The 17,035-nt window shown below is 43.4% G+C and overlaps 1 protein-coding gene across 7 annotated transcripts in view; it reads left to right on the top strand.

Annotated features, from left to right (window-relative positions):
• MEGF11 (multiple EGF like domains 11) overlaps positions 1 to 17,035 on the top strand; it is a 253,689-nt gene that overhangs the window by 193,207 nt on the left and 43,447 nt on the right. For all 7 annotated transcript variants that reach the window (XR_004498864.1, XR_004498863.1, XM_033516902.1 and 4 more), the window contains 3 exons: positions 6,709 to 6,829; positions 8,213 to 8,376; positions 8,782 to 8,884. Coding sequence is in view for 5 of the 7 variants with exons in the window: in XM_033516902.1 (XP_033372793.1) it covers positions 6,709 to 6,829; positions 8,213 to 8,376; positions 8,782 to 8,884 (388 nt within the window). In the remaining 2 variants the exon portion in view is untranslated. The remainder of the gene's footprint in view (positions 1 to 6,708; positions 6,830 to 8,212; positions 8,377 to 8,781; positions 8,885 to 17,035) is intronic.

Genomic DNA, 17,035 nt, shown 5'->3' with positions numbered 1-17,035 from the left:
ATGGATGGATGGATGATGGATGATGGATGGATGATGGATGATGGATGGATGGATGGATGGATGGATGGATGGATGGATGGATGGATGGATAGTTGTTGCTGTGAAACCCCTCATAGCCCTGAGACCATAGGCTGAGTACTCTTTTTTTTATTTTTTTTTAGTAAAAGTAACCCAGATATACTGTAAATGTATCTCAGATCAATTTTGGGGCTGTGCAGTGGGAAACAGAACAACCCAGACATGGAGTGAGAGGTTCTGGTGACCAAGAGGCCAGAAACAAGAACATGGTCCTGGTTCTTCTGTGGCCTTAATGAGGGAGTAATGTTATGCCAGTAACAGGCCACAGCAAATGTATTTGGGTTTATAAAACAGGAATCCATGAAATTTAATCCAATTTTGTACAGTTATTTATAATAATAAATATAATATAATAATATAAAAATAAAATAATACTACTAATAAAATAACTTTGTGGTAACTTTTACTCCCCTCTCAGAGCTCAGAGCTTTGCTAGCAAAGACTATGATCAGTAAAATAAAATTAAATTGGATCTAATACAATACTGTAGGTACTTAAAATTGACATTATTTATAATATTTTGCTTACTCTTTCTGTATAACAAATGAAGTTTTCATTTTGTTTGTGTGCATGTTCTGCTGAATACTTCTGATCCGTCATCAAATTTAAGAATTAGTATCAGGCTGAGTAATTCTGAACTTGGCATTTACTGTGAAATTTACTGTATGAATTAGCATATTAGCACAAATTCAGAGGTGAAATAAAACGCTGACATCCATTTGTAAAGGTTTGTAAATCCTTGTAAGGTTGTAGGAAGCAAAGGGGGAGTTGTGCTCATTCCCAAAGGGATCTGTGCTTGGCGTGTCCGTGTTTTGCTCACAGAACTGCAGTGTCACCGGGGCACAGACTGGGGAGAGCTTTGCAGATGGCACTTGGAGGGCTCGATGATTTCGTGTAAGACTCTGGTGTTCAGGCTGCCAATGCTTCTGTCTTCAGATGAGTCATGAGCTGTAAAGTCACTTTTTTAAGTGTAAGAAAACTCTTTCCTGCGCTTTCCGCCTTCCCCTTTCTTTCCCATGAAAAGGGCACAGGGAAAAGGAGACTGAGTAAGGTCATTGGTGATTTCATTTTGTCCTTTTAGATGTGTTTCAAAGCTCAGCTACATCACATGGTGTTACAAGGTGTGGAAAGGAACTCGTGTCAGTGCTCAGCCATCACCTGCTCACGGAACACTTGGCACAGGAGCCTTCCCGAGCTTTTTACTGCATTTATCATTAGCACCAATAATAGCCTCTGCAGGGAGTAATTAGTAACACCCAGAGGGGAAAGGAATTCTGCCAGAGGACATCATTATGTCTGGAAAACTAAAGATGCTGTGTAGTAAGGTCGTGAATAAATTGTTTGAGTCCAGGGTGGAGGACGAGCCCGGTGCAAGTACAAAGTTTCCCTCTGCCGCAGATCTGCTGATGAAGAGCAGAGTAATTTCCACAGAACACCATTAAGGAAATTAGTTTGTTCTGACAGTTTGTGTTGCTGGATACCATATGTTTACCTTGAGGGAATGTTTGTGGAGAACCACTTTGGGTTAATTGTAAATGTCACAATTAAATAAGTAAATATACAGAAGGGTATCTGTGATCTGCATCAGTGCACAGACACCGTGTCCCAGCACACCGGTGTTCCACGTGCTGTTTGTACACAGAAATACACATTTGTTGGTGCTAAATCCATATTGATCAGCTTATCTGGACACACAGGCCTCAGGTACAAACAGCAGCAGTGTTTTTTCCCCCTGATCTGCGGATCAGCACACACAGCAGCCTCTGCACCGAGCCCTTCTTTCCACTCAGTGCTCCGGGCACCGAGCATGGAGCATCCCTGGGGGGCTGCACCCCTGGTTCACCTGCACAGCCTGGCCAGGAGGGGCGAGGGAGGGAGCAGATGCTGTGTTAGAAAGCTCTGATTAGCTGGAGTCCCACTGCAGGTTCCCAAAGGTTCCAGTATTTTGCCTTTCAGTGCTGTCAGTCGCCCCCAGTAACCTGTGGGAGTTGAGGAATTTCAGCAGCTCGGCAGATTAAACCTCAAGAGCAAAGCTGTCACCCAGGTCTTTGTCATGCAAACTTGAGGCCAGGTTCAATAACATCCTGTTCCTCTTCTGCATTGCGGAAGCCTTGAAAAATTGATTTTCTGTTTTGCCACTGAGTTCAGTGGAACCAGACTTCAGCCCTCCAAGGGAATTGTATTCCTGTAGATTGTAGCTACTTCTGAAATCCTTAATTTCACATCCTTAAGTAGCAAACTTTGTGACTGACCAGGTGTGGGTGCAAACTTTGCTGAATGTTGTTGACCATTGCTGGGTTATTAACTCCCTTTATGGTCTGGCACAGCTCTTTTTTTCCCCCCTTTCAAAATGCATTTCATGGACTTGAAGTCCTGATCCAAAATACAGAGGAATAAATACAAATTTGTGTATTGATCTCCAGAAAAGGATTTTGAAGGGAGTTGATCACTACTTATAGCAGGAATGCTTTTTTTAAAAGAAACAAGAAACGTAACCTATTAGGGTAACATTAATCCAGGGAAAACACTTCCTGGAGCAGCCAGAGCTTGTTAACACAGCCAACACCTGAGGCAGCACCGTGTCTTTAAGCTCTACTAATATTGAACAATAATAATTTTGGTGGAGGAAAACCTTCCCCTCTCCCTGAACAGGAACAAGACATATTATTGACTGCCATCTGGAAAGATGGATGCTGTGGCCCTCAGAGTCTATTAATATTTGATGCTGATGGATGTGAGCTGGCAGCATGAGTTATTAATGGAGTTTGGTTCCTTGGATCTCACCCTCAGTCCATGGTGGGGAATTAGCCATAACAAGAACTGGATGCCCAAAGCTCTCAGGGTGCTGGGAAGGGCTGTCAGTTCCAGCAAAAATGGGTGTTTCTGGAGTACTTACAGGCGTGGAAAGTCATAGGTGGGGCTGCTTAGGTCACTGCCACCATTCATTCTGACTTAAAGAGGACTTTCAGGGTCCCAGGAATTGTGGATTCCCTCCTCTAACTTGGCCATGTTGGGGTTCTCCCATCAGGTCTGGATTTCAAACAAGAAGTTTGAATTTTTTTGTTTCACAGAAGTTCAGACAGCACTCAGTGTTGTTAATTGCTGAGCAGGGGTGAGGTGTGGGACACCCTGTCCTTGGTGGCACTCAGGTGGCCTCTCCCAGGTTGGGGGATCTGTGTTCAGAGCAGAGAGCAGGAATGTGCTGCTCCACACAGAGCTGGCCCTGACCTACATTCCCCAAAGAGAGCTTTTCCCCAAAGTCAAATTTGACCCCTGAAATTAGAAATAATCCAGTGGATAGATTTGGTGATACATTTTGATAAATTGGCCCTTCTAGGTGAAAATATTGAAAATTAAGCACCTTTGAAAGTTTATGATGTCCATATGGGTCATTCTGATTTGGAACATAGAGATGGAAAATACCAAGTTATTTATAGCCCAATTTCTTAATATAGCTTTAACATTTCCAGGGGTATATGTTTGACTGAATTAGCTACTCCTTCCTGGCATGGATACCACATCCAGGCATTGCACTATCCTCATTAACCTCCCAATCTTAATAGAAAAAAAAAAAAAAGAATAATCAACATAAGAAGCTCAGCTGTTGATTAATTTTACTAAATAGGATAGAAATATAAAGTACCATATTGCAAGAGTGAAGATTCAATACACACAATTTGAAATCGGTTTATTAGAATATGTAACTCATTAACAGCTGGATGCATACACTGCAGCATTATCCACTCAGGCAGGTGGTGAGAGGGAGGTGGAATTTACATATCTTTAACAGTACCCGAATGCATTTCATTTCAGAGGTCATTCTCCCAAATCAAGTTCAAAATGTTAATAACAAGGTGTGCATTTATAATTAATAAAATCTTAGAGCCAGTGCTATAGTTCAAGTGCATTTTCCTCTTATGTAATTAAGAAGTTAAGTGTATTTGGCAGTTGTCACTCAGAGAGCTCTGAAGGTCTCACTTGTCAAACCTGGGGATAGAAATCTCATTAAACCAGGGTTTTTTTCAGTTAAGGTTTGTTTGCAAAGTACGTGAGTGGATGGTGGGCAGCCAGAATGGCCAGCTCTGTCAGTCCATAAAGCCAAGTACATAAAAGTAAATGCCAAAACTCAAAGGCTTGGAATAAACAGCCTGATGTTCAGCTTGTGAGAACCACAGAATGACAGAATCACAGAATCTAAGGTTGGAAAAGGCCTCAAAGATCACCAAGCCCAACCATCAGCCAGCACCACCACTGTGTTCACCACTAAATCATGTCCTCAAGTGATACATGCACATGATTTTTAAAGATGTCAGTAATTCCACCACTTCCCTGGACAGCCTGCTCCAATGCTAGGCAGCCCTTCCTGTGAAGAAATTTTCCCTGATATCCAATCTAAACCTCCCCTGAGGCCATTTCCTCACTTTATTGTCCTGTCACTTGTTACCTGTGAGAAGAGACTGACACCCACCTCTCTACAACCCTTTTTCAGGGAGTTGTATCCCTTTTCTTTGGACAATCCCAAGTGATTACAGAAAACCAGTGAACCCATTGTAGTTGTGGCTGGCACTGCCCCCTAACACAGCCTGCTCTGTGGTCACAGAACATCAGCTGAGACACTGGAAAACTCCTGCTGCCTCCAGGCCCAGCCCAGATGGTGTTTTACAGGCGTCAGGATGTGGGGATGTGGTTTTGGGGTGATTAGTGGTTGGACTGGATGATCTTGAAGATGAATCTGTGCTTCTGTGGTTGGTTAATGTGATTCCCAAAGGGGTATTTTAACTCCACATCACTCTGCTCCCCTCTCCTTTTCAAAGGAATTTTCTTTTCCTTCTGGATCACTAGTTCAAATCCAGATAAGGTCAGTTGTCATAGAAATTATTAGCACTACCAGCAGTTCTGTGTAGAACATGGAATGAGTTGGGAGTTTCATTCACACAGGATAAGGGTTCCTAAGTGGCACTAATTGGCTGTCTAATTGTCACACACAGGAGAAAGGCAGAGGATTGATTAGGCGTGGAGACTGAATGCCCCTCTGCCAGCCCGGGTTCCTGGAGCTCATTCCATAGGCATGCTGGCAGGGTAATGAGGGGCAGCCTGCTCTGGATTTCCTGCCTGTCAAGGCAGCATCTTTTCCTGCCAGGCCTTTTCAGGGGCACTTGTTTTACTCCACCAAGGTCAAAGATAGCATCTTTTACAAACAGTGCCTTCACTCAAAAATCAGAGACTTGCAGGATTTACTTGTGAGCAGTATATTTTAACCATTTCCTTTCCTTTCCCCTGGAACAAGGTTTTTGGTCTAAAATAGGATGAGTCACACTGGTGCGAGGCAGAACTGCTCCAGCAAAGCAGATGGGGGTTTATGGTGCTCAGAAATCTGTTCATATTTCCTTGTGCTGTCTGGGTGTCTGCTGTGTGATATACAGGCTCCTGGAGGTACTTGTCACAGCATAGGGAAGCTGACATGGTGCACATTTCACTCCTGATAAATGGATCATCCAACCAAACAGTGAAGCTTCTCACCTGCAAAAATACATTTTGACCAATATCTTTTCCCCTGAGCTATGGCACGGGTCACACCCTGCAATGGAGTTACTGTTTAACTTGTAGCAGGTTCACTTTCCCTGACATAGAACTAAATTATTTAAGTTTGACTCACTGAAGTAGTAAATTTAGGAGCTAATTTGCAATGTGAAAGTCAGAATTACACACAGAGGAAAAGGAAGCAAAAATACCTTGTATATGTTAATGTGTAGACCCAGCTATGGGACTCAGTAAGTTTACTAAGGCTTAAACCTCAATTAGTGAGGTTAAACCACAATTGCTTTAAACCTTATTGTACTCACATTTTAATTCCCTTGTTGTATGAGATGAACAGTATTAGTAAGAACTGTGTCTATCCTTTCAACCACACAAGCTGATCAGTGCATACAGCACACCAGAATGTAGTGTTAGAGCATTCTGTATTTCTGTAAAACAGAAGTGTTTATTGTCCTTTCCCTCCCTTTGCCCACACCTAGAGCAGAAATAGGACAAAGACCATGTTTCTGTGCTGTGCTGTGTGCCTCCTGTCTCTGACATACACATCACTCCTGTTCTGCCTTCTTCCTAAAGTCACAATCTCATGCAAATTAATTGCAAACAAATGCAGGTAGCAGCTACGCATCAAAAAGATCTGATGCACCTGCCATGTCGTTTTCCTCTCTGCCAATCTGTGGAAGACGAGCATGCACGAGATCCTTTAGGTTTTTAACAACCCTATTCTTAGAATATATTTTCCAAGAACCGCAGAGCAATCTCTGCACGGTTTCAGACTGTATATTTTGTGATTAGTGTTTCGTAAGTGATGTTTTGCTTAATGATCTAACATCTGCTCTAGGAGGTTTGTTTTTGTAACTTCCCCACCTCCTGCTGAATGAATGCCAGAACCTTGTCCCTTTCCTCCAAGTCAATCAAAGCACTAATTGCATCATAATCATGGGAAGCAGCGGTGACTGCTCGAGTGCTGAAGAGTCAGCAATCAACTCACAACACTCTGCTCACTGTTCAGAGAGAGAAAGCTTCCCTGTGCCGAGCTGGGAATTTCCTGCATGCCAGATTTCTTTAGCTGACTCTGACTTTTCTGGGTTGCAGGGAGATGACTGCACCATTCCCTGCATGGCTGGAACCTACGGAACCAATTGCTCGTCGGTTTGTAACTGCAAGAACGATGGAACTTGTTCCCCTGTGGATGGGCTGTGCTACTGCAAAGAAGGTAAACAAAATTCACATTTAACAAGTCCCTGCCATCCATGCCTGTCCCCTCTGAAAGTGGCACAGCTGTGCAGTCAGGAACTTCACTATTTTCTTATCCTCCCAAGTATCCCAGCTCAACAGTAAATTCAACCTCTGCCCTGAACAGGGGCCAGACTTCTCTGCTCTGCTGCAGAAATGTGTCACAGAGCTGAGTGTGGGGGCAGAGGCACTGCTCCTGTCCAGGGCAAATGCAGAACAATCCCCTGGCTGCTGGGTTTTATCCTCTGCTGCCCTCATTCTCCCAGATTCCAAAGCCACTGAGCACAGGAGTGAAGGCAGCTTGCTGCCTGTGTGTCCTGCAGCCCTGACCTGACTCCTGCCTGCCCATCTCCACCTTGGGCTGCTCTCATTCCTGCTTTCCTGGGCTCCTGGCTCATCCCAGCTGCCAGCCCTGCCCTTAGGCACTGTGGGGTGAGCCCTGGCTCTTTGCCCTTGCTGCTCAAACTCCTGTAGCCTGACATGGTGACACCCCAGCCTTGTGCAGGTGTCCTCTCTCTCCTGAGCCAGCACAGGGTTCAGGATGTGGCTGTCATTTATTTGGGGAAATAAGAAGCCTGTTCCAGGGTGACAGACATCTTTTCTTCCCACACTATGTGTCTGTAATTCCCTCCCAGATGTGGTGGTGAGCACATCCCATGGATCCAGTAACCACCTGAGAATTCCTCCACTGCTCCATAGCACAGTGGCTCTTCTGTTCCCCCAAAATCCCAGTGTGAGCTATGCCTGTATGACATACATAAGCCCTAAAACAGAAGTGAGGCAAATAACAATAAAATCTGGCATTTCAAACATGAATTAATGGATCACTGTAGAACCCTATTTAATGAGGGTGTATAAACCATGAGTTACTGCTCAACTCCATGACACAGAGCTGCAATGTAATGAAAGTCATTGTGCTCCTGGTAGTTAAGATTTGAGCCTTAATGGCTAGAAATGATGGCCTTGGTCTTTTTTAGGTATAATAGTGGCTTTATATTAAATAGCATTCTCAAAAGAAAAGAGAGAGGTAAGAAACAGGCAGCATCACATGAAAAGTTCTTGCAGTCCTATAGGTCAGAAGGTCTCCAGCCTGACAGACAGGGACTGTCCCAGCAGTTCCTAGAAAGGCATCACACACCAAAATCTGGTTATAGCCAAGGCTGTGATGCCTCCATCTATGTGTAGAGGTGCTGGGAGGTGGAGCTGAGAGGTCACCATGAAAGGGTCAGTCTTCGACCCCAAGTTAGTCTTAATTTACACCAAGAAACTGGTCCTAGAAACAAAGAGCTGCAGCTTGCCAGCTGCCTGTCTTGCTGTTTTCATGAAAACATCCCAGATGCTGTTCTGTCCCCTGTTTCCTTAGGGTGGCAAGGAGTGGATTGCTCTATTCCATGTTCCAGTGGAAGTTGGGGTCTGAACTGTAACCAGACGTGTTCCTGCAGCAATGGAGCGTCCTGCAGGCCAGCTGATGGCTTCTGCCTCTGCTCCCCAGGATGGCAGGGGGAGTTCTGTGACCAGCCTTGTCCTGTGAGTGCAAATAACAACTTGGGGTGGCCTTGCACCCCCTTAAACCCCAGTCCCCATCGCTCTGCTGAACAGAGAGCGGGGCGGGATCTCAGTTTGTCTGTGATGTCTGAAGGAAATCAAGTGTAAATAACAGATTGGGGTTCTAGCAGTCAACTGGATGTATTATCCTTTGCATTGTATTTTATCAAAGCTATTGCTGTGTTATCTGCATTTGCTTGAATGTCATTTTTTAAAGTGATTCCTCATTTGGTTCTGTATAGATACATTAGGCACTGAGTTTCTGTCTTGTCTGTATGTTAATTTTAAAAATGCGACTCAGCATTAAGAGGGACATGATAGATGATTTTGCACATTTCAGAACAAAAAGCTGATCACTGAGAGGCTTTTTTATTTATATTTTTGAAGGATGGAACATATGGCCTTAATTGCAGTGAGCGTTGTGACTGTAACCACGCGGATGGGTGTGATCCTGTCACCGGCTACTGCTGCTGCCTTGCAGGCTGGACAGGTAAAATCAGCAATTACCTTTGTAAACCTTGAGGCTTTTGTTGATCTGGGGTTTGGGGGGTTTTGTTGGTTTGTTTTGCTTTGTTATTGCAGCAGTTATAGCCTTGGACTTGTGACTGCCAACTTCTAAATAATAGATTGAGACAAGATCAGCTGAACTTGCCCATATTTAAATCACTCATGATGGTGACAATAATTGGCATTCATTAAATTTGTATTCAGATGAGTTGAAGATGGCTCCAACCCTGCAGCCAGATGTTAGCCTTCTGTAAAAGCATCCTCAGGAGGATGCAGATCATCCATAATCCAGTTTTTCTCCTTGAACTGCCCTTTCCACAGGGGTACAGTTGTGGGATGGTGAATCCTGAGATCATCACACCTGGGAGGCAAAAAGGGCATTTCTGATGAGTCATTACAGCTGCTCCATCATCCAAAACTCTGGATTTTCCCATTTTCCAATGGTTCTTGTCACAGGGTAGCTGCAGAGAGCAGATTAATGCTTGTTTGACAGAGCTCTTGTGATTACACAGCAACAGAATATTCAGTGAAGTTGGAGAGTCCCAACTTCACAGGCTGGAGTTCTCAGTACAGTTAGACCTGCACTTGACTCCACACTGATGTTCTTTTTTCCAGCTTTTGACAGCAGTAGGGGGCAAGATATTGACCCAACCATTTCACACTTTGCTGCCTTAAATTCTGGTTAATCTCTGTCTGCTCTCTGTTGAGGCCCTGGGTGGAAATAAAGTTATGTTCCATATACTGCAGAACCACCAGTGGCACTGACAGTCAAAATGCATTTCTATTAACAGCAAGTCATTTGGAAAAATCTAATTGTTTTTCAAACAAGTGCAAGTTGGAAGGATGCATGGAACAAGGCAGGTTTATCAGGCAGCCAACATTTGGGATGCTGTCACCTTTGCTGTTGATTTATGCCTTCTGTTTCTGATTGAGAGGACATCCCAAAGCAGCCCAGCTCCCAGGAGCATGAAGCAAAAGCAATGAAATTATGCCTAAAACATACAATGGAAAAAAATCTTTAAAGAATTAAACAAAATGTTAAAATACTAAGTTGTACATATTGTGTACAACAAAGCTACTTTTCGAAGATACTGGGCATGTATCCCTGAAAAGGACATTTTCCCCCAAGAAAATCCATTTTATAAGCTCACTTGCATCCCCCCTTCATTCTCTTGCCTTCCTCGCTGTCTGGGCTGCATTAATCTTTCTCTGAGCCTCCTTGCCATCAATAGATTCATCTATCAGGCTTTAAAACTCTACTGTTCATTATTGATGATCAGCAGAGAAACAGCTGGTGGGTTTCCCTGTAGTCACTGTGAGCTTCTTCAAGGGAAAAAAAATGCCTTTTTAAAGTACAGTAATTTGAAGAGAGATATTTATATACACCTACTCTAAAAGTTTATTACACATCTTCTGGATGTAGCATTCCAGAGCAAACTGCAGGGACTGACCTTTGCAGGCAGTGCAGGCTGAAGGTGTGGCTTTCTCTCAAAGACATTTGCAGCAAATACTTTGTGCTTACTCCCATGCACATCTGTAAATGGATATCAAATGCAGACAGTCATTAATTAAAGGTAAGAATAATTTCTCATGTCCTTTTAATTTCCATATTGGGCAAGGTAAGTGTACATTATCTTGGAGGGGATTCGCTGCAGTCTCAGCACTTTATCCATCAGTGTGCTGCTGCAGCTCTGGAATTCTTCAGGATCACATTTCAGGGAGGAAAATATTGTATCCATATTTGAGACCAGGTTGGAGTTGAAATGTTGACAGGGCCCTGTAAAGTGGAAATGTTGATAGACAGAACCAACACGTGTTTTGTCAATTCTGTTCCAAAGTTTTTTCCACTTGGCTTGGCACCAGACACAAGGATAAATTCTGCTCATACCAGTCTGAAAGTATGTAATTTAAGAAACTCTTCAGCTAGATAATTATATTTTCATATTAAGGAGTATGGCATCAGTGAAAGATTAATCTTATCTGCAGTTGTTGTGAACTGGGCCATGATGTGTATTGCGGTGCATTTTATTAATATGAGGTGATAAATAATTCAGGCTGAAATTTTTGCTTTCTGATTTTGGTACTAATTAGGCATGGCCTGAAAAAGATCAGAAAAGTTCAGGATCATGGAACTTCTGAAGGTTCTCCTGCCCACTCACACCAAACAGAGAATTCACATGGCTTTCAGATCCTAATAGCCACAAAACTTTATCTGAAATAGCATATTCTGTATGTTCATCCCAGACGTGGGACTCCCTCTTGATGTCTGTGTTTTATGTAAAGATCAAGGGGAAGATTGAACCCATTTTCTTTAAAGTGGTTTCAAGATGTTACTGATATAAACCTTCAGGGACTGATAGATGGTAAGAACATGGAGGAGGACTGGCAAAAGAAAGAAAAAGTCATGTTCAGAGTAGCATGCAATGTAAGGTAATAGCACTCTGCCATCCTTTTATTATGTCATGACTGCCACCCAAGACTATTACTCAGGACAATGACCTTCTGTGGATATCAGCTGGGGGAAGGTAATTTTCAGGAGCTGAGTGTCTCTGGCAGATGGGGAGATGATGAAGAGATCCCCACGTCTCAAGCAGGAGATCACAAAGCTGTGCAAACCAGCTGGATGCATAAATAAACACAGAGGTAACAAGCTGCTCTGAGACATTCCATGGGGAATTGCACGTGTGCAGCCAAAGGCAGGAGCTGGATCAGCTCTGGAGATGGTTGTACCTGGAGTTACTGCTGCAAATCTCCCAATCTCGGGCACGTGGTGTCACCAGTGGCTTTGGAGACAGCACAGCAAGAACAGAAGCCCAAAACTGCATTGGCAAAATGCTCTCACGTGGTACAAATAAAGTGAAACTTGTTGAAATGTTGGTCAAAATCAGGTCTGTGACCTGCTGATGCCCTGCAGAGCTTCCACAGGAAGGAAATGTGGGGTGCAGTGACACTGAGGGCTCAGCCTGAAGTTCTCCAGGTTGGACATGTGTAACCTCATGTATACAAATCCATGGAAATCCAAACAAAGGTGCACATGTCTACTGCTGGGTTAAAAAGGAAAAGTCTTGCTCTCAGAGGACCAAGTCTTGATTGCTCAGGCTGTTTTTTAAGGATTAATAAGGATCTCTTTATCTTTGCTGTGCATTTTAGGTACAGACACTTCTGTGTTTGCAGCTCTGTCAGGTCCCTCAGAGCTCCCAGCACACCAAGCAGTTGTGAAAGAGGTGTTACTTTATGTACACACAGGCTGAAATGAAAATGCTCAGTGCTAATTACCTTTGGTTAATTAGGGATCCTGCACATCCTGAATCCACAGAGGGAATGGAAACACAGAAATGCTGCATGGTAGAGCAGCTCCTGGAAGTCCTTTGCAAGCAAACAGGTCCTCGAGAAGCAGGAGAGTCTCATCTGTCCCAGGTGCAACCTCCTCTCCTGGATGCTCAAGTGACAGTGACAAGCTTATAAATTTCAGTTAGGCTCCTCTTAATTATTACATAATCTGAAAATGGGCAGGAAAGGACCAGCTGCCCTGGTGGCCTTGCTGGGTGGGCAGGGTGACCATGCTCCTGTGCCAGGTGTGATGCTGTGCCTCTGGAGATGCCAGCTCCAGCCAAGCCCTGTGGGGGATGCAGGATGAACTTCAAACCCCCTCAGCTTGGCCCACCTCAGGCAGCTGTTGGCAGCAGGTTTGGTACCAGAAATAGCTTCCACACAGATTCCAACTGGTTAAAACTGTGTAGCCTTTAGCTGCCTCCCTCAGTAATTAAATTAGAGCTGCTGGCCTGTCCTCTCATTTCAAGAGGTGCCTGACCAGAGCCAGGTAAGACTCCCTGGGAAGACAGACCCAGGTATTGCCCATCCTGCCCCCAAGACCCAAGCCCATTTGTTTTCCCACTCCCAGAGTGATCACAGGAGGAGAGCCACAGGCCTGGCTGCTCCTCATGCTGAGCTCTGCTCCTCCCTGACATGAGCCAACGTGTTCCAGGTTAATTGTGGCAGTGTGTGTTTTGTTACCCTTTCAGCTCTTACATTGGGATTAAATGGGAAGTGATCTGCAGGGGGATATATTCCACTCCTCTAAATGCTAAGGTCAGTTAAAATCCTGTTTATCTGAATTCCTTTAATCTGAAATGCTCTCTTATCTGCATCTTGTTCTGCATTTTTTTCTTGTGTGGTGCTCTGGTTTTGCAGAGCTGCTGTGGTGATGGTATCTCTGTTCCCCACTGAGCTGGGGTACCCAGAGGCTTCTCTCAGTATCCAAAACCAGAGTTTATTCACTATATTTTAACATCCCAAAGATGTGTGGGGAAAGTTAGCCTGGTGCTGGAGATATGAGATGGAAAACATAAAAGTGTGCATCCCGTAGTTAATTATAAAAGAAGCCCATATAGATTTTCCTTAATTAATCAGGATGGCAAACACAGGTATGCAAATGATGCATGCTGCTGAGGAACAAACATCTTATTACTTTGGTGCTTTACACCTTCAGGCTTCATTCCTGGCTCATAAGAGCAGCCTGCCTCTTCCTTTGCTGTTACCCAGGAAATCAAAATGCACATTTCCCTGTCCTTTACAAGCTCAGGAAGTCTCACACAAACCCCAGTTGTGTCTCCCCGTGTCTGGAGCTCCAGCACAGGGGCTGTGGCAGGCTGGAGCTGCAGGGCTCCCACCTGGGGGATCTGAGGCAGGGATGGGGTCAGGAGGTGCTGCTGGGCACAGACCAAGGCAGCTCCAAGGGACCAGGCTGCAGGGCTGGCAGCATTTGCAGGCTGGCAGTGACATCTGCACTGTCACTCAAACACAGAAACATGTTTCTTGCCTCCTGTGGACACATTAATTCAGGAAAACTGATAAGCCTGTTACTCAAGGGAAAGCCTTTTTGAATTTTAAAGGAGCAGTGACCACTTTGATGGGAGCTCTAAGGTATTTTTAACTTCACTTTCTCTGAGTTCTTTGCAAGGAAGTGAAAAATCCTTAAAGGAAAAAACCCACCCTCTCCATAAAATGCATTTGTTTGTACTAATATGACTTTTCTTCCATTGCAGCTGTATCCAAATTATAATTTTAGGGCCAAATCCTGCCCTCAGCTTTACTTGGTTGAAGCCTAAATAATTCTCTTGTCATTAGTTGATCAACCTTACCTGTGTGATGGTAAAATTGGGAGCTGGTTTTCCTTGCCTATTTAAAACCAGAAAAAAAATCTAGGACCTGTTTCATGCACCTGCAGCTTTTTAGCTAAAGATCCAGAATGTTTTAGAATTCACAATGTCATGGGTTGACTTTTTCCCATCAGACTGTTTCATACCATTGGTTTGTAAGACAGAGCCTAAAATACCAGAATGGAGCAATAGTAAGTTCCTATTAAACATGCATTTTCTAGATGTCTAATCCCATTATCTACACCATATTTTGCATTTATCACTTCTGGCAGTCTTATCCTAGATTTTTAAATTAAGAATTTATTTCTGTGATTATTCTGTATCCTTACATTAGCTTTAAACAGACAGGAAAACCAGAAATTTCTAGAGTCAGTCTAAAATGGTGCATTTTAGCCTCTCTCTTGGCCTCTGCCTTTCCAGCATGAAAATCTTTTCCATATGAAAGGTGTGCTTACTCTCTGGATTCGACAAGTGCCCTTTAGTCTATGAATGTAAGATAAGCTTATTAGAAATTAGCTTTAATTTTTCATTGACTTAATTTCAAGTGAGTTGATAAGATTTTAATGTCAGGCTGTGCTTAAAAATTCTCTCTTTGACAAGAACCTTTAAGGATGGTTCCTGCTGATATAGGGCTAATTTTCAAAAATATGAATTATGAAGTTGTATCAAAGATTTCATTGATGTCCTGACATTAATTATGTCCTGTGTCTTCCTTGGCAGGTGTCTGGGGGGCTCCTGATTTTAATCTGAGTGAGGTTTAGTTGTGTTTGTCCTGTGCCAGATTTTGTATATATTTCACCTTTTGTGAAATCAGTTGGATTTTTGCCACTCCTTCAGTGGGAGTTGGATCAGACCCTCAGACTATAATTAGCAGCTGCAGCAAGGCTACTGCTAAACTTCAGCATGTATGCAAATCATTGCAGTAATAATCTTATAAACACAGAAGATACACAAGTTTTTTTATCTTTGTATTTATTTTGGGATTGAATTTTGCTTAATAAAAGACAGCTTTTAAATTTCTGAGAGAAGATAGAGTTTGGATGGCATCCTGGGTGATGCTAATTTCATGGGCTCTAAAAACACGAGACTTGACGTTAGAGGTACCCAACCCTTTTCCATTTTAATATGGAGACATTCTATATATAAGCCTGGCTGTGTGTACAATAATCACCTATAAATAAATGTGAGCAAGAAGTAGGGAAAAATTATTTGTGCACATTTCAGTAGACTAAATCCTGACTGTTGGCATGCTGGGTGTGAAAGGAGGAGAGGGAAGAGTGCTCAGCAAACAGCCTGCAAGCTGAAATGAGGTGTGTGTATACATTTATATGTTTATATCGTGGAGAGAGACTATTTACAAGGGCAGGTAGTGACAGCTTGGGGGGAATGGCTTCACACTGCCAGGGTGTAGGGTTAGATTGGATATCAGAAAAGTAGAAATATTCTTTGTGCTTCCTTCCCTGGGAGGGTGGGGAGGCCCTGGCACAGGGTGCTCAGAGAAGCTGGGGCTGTCCCTGGATCCCTGGAATGTCCAAGGCCAGGTTGGACACTGGGGTTTGGAGCAGCCTGGGATAGGGGAAGGTGTCCCTGCCCATTGGGGGAGGTAAGAACTGGATTATCTTTAAGGTCTCTTCCCCACCCAAACCATTCCACAATTCTATGATACATTATGTTATTCATTAAAGAGTTTGCAATGAAAAGTGTTGTAAACATCTTCCTTCCTGTCCCACACCAAGGAGAAAGGGTGGAATTTCAACATCATTGACCACAAAAGGCTTTGGTTGTGCCCCAGCTCTTGCTCAGCTGTTCCTCATTCTTGGTTTACTTCTGGAGCTTGAACATTTCCAGCAGGAAAACAATCCAGGTTTTCCCCACTACCAGTTCCTCCTCTTTCCCTGCTTGGATCTTTCCCAGCTTTCTGTTCCCTCCTGGCCTGAAACTGTTCCCAGAGTTTGAGAAATAGGAAAGCCCTGAAGATGAAGCAGGGCTTGACTCCTTTTAGCCCCATTTTCTGCAGGTCTGCCCTGCCTGCTCAGGCCAACTCTTCCCCTGCAAGAGTGCACCCTGGAGAATACCCTGCAGCAAAGGGAACCACATCATCCTTAATTTTAGCAAACATTTTGACTTACTTAATTTCTTGTGAGGTAGGTCTCTTGCCTCAAAAGCTTTTATTGCATAAATTCCCCAGGTTGGGTGATTCATACCTGGAGATTTCTCTAGATAATTAAAAATAGGGGTAGGATTAGAGCTCCACAGAGGTGCATTAGGCTCTAAGTGTATTACTTGCAGAAAAACACTTACATTAATGGGTGCATAAATCGCCCTGCACAGATGAGAGAAGGGACAATTTAGAATTTTTCACTGGCTTCAGGGAAGGGCATATTCTTCATTATTTAAGACCAGATCATGGAGCTTTCATTTAGACTGATGGGTTGTTACACTCAGGAGTTGGCCCTCTGAATCCACTGGTGAATGATACTCACCAGTTTGGAAAAAAAAAACAGAGAAAAAAGCATTTGAGAGCACCTCAGAAGTTCATAGATAATGTGAGTGTGGCTGCTGTTCTCTGCTGAGTAGTTTCACTATATAAAAACAAAAATAGCTTATTTGCAGACTAGATGAGCAGCCATCAATTCTTAATGTTTCCATTTAATTTTATGAGAGATCCCTTTATGTTTCCTTCTATCTGCTGCCCTTCCCACACTGATTTTCTCATTCTTCAGCATTCTTAAATGCTGAGTTGTCAGGAATTGTTCTGTGGTGCTTCTGACTGGCTCTGAGTCAAATACTTCAGGGTTTGCCTTAGATAGGAATAAAGATGCAAAAAGTGATAGAAAAGCATCAAGAATTCTTTGTGAACTCTTGTTCCTGCTCTGTGAGAGCTCCTCTGAGCAGCTGATCCACAGCTTGGACAGTTCTTTCTTGTGTTCTTAGTGAATTGTCTTTTACCTTTTAGAGACTGAAGCAGCAGAGGA

This window comes from Parus major, chromosome 10 (genome assembly GCF_001522545.3).
Source record: "Parus major isolate Abel chromosome 10, Parus_major1.1, whole genome shotgun sequence".
In the NCBI taxonomy this organism is placed as follows: domain Eukaryota; kingdom Metazoa; phylum Chordata; class Aves; order Passeriformes; family Paridae; genus Parus; species Parus major.
This window is presented reverse-complemented; position numbering and strand designations above follow the sequence as displayed.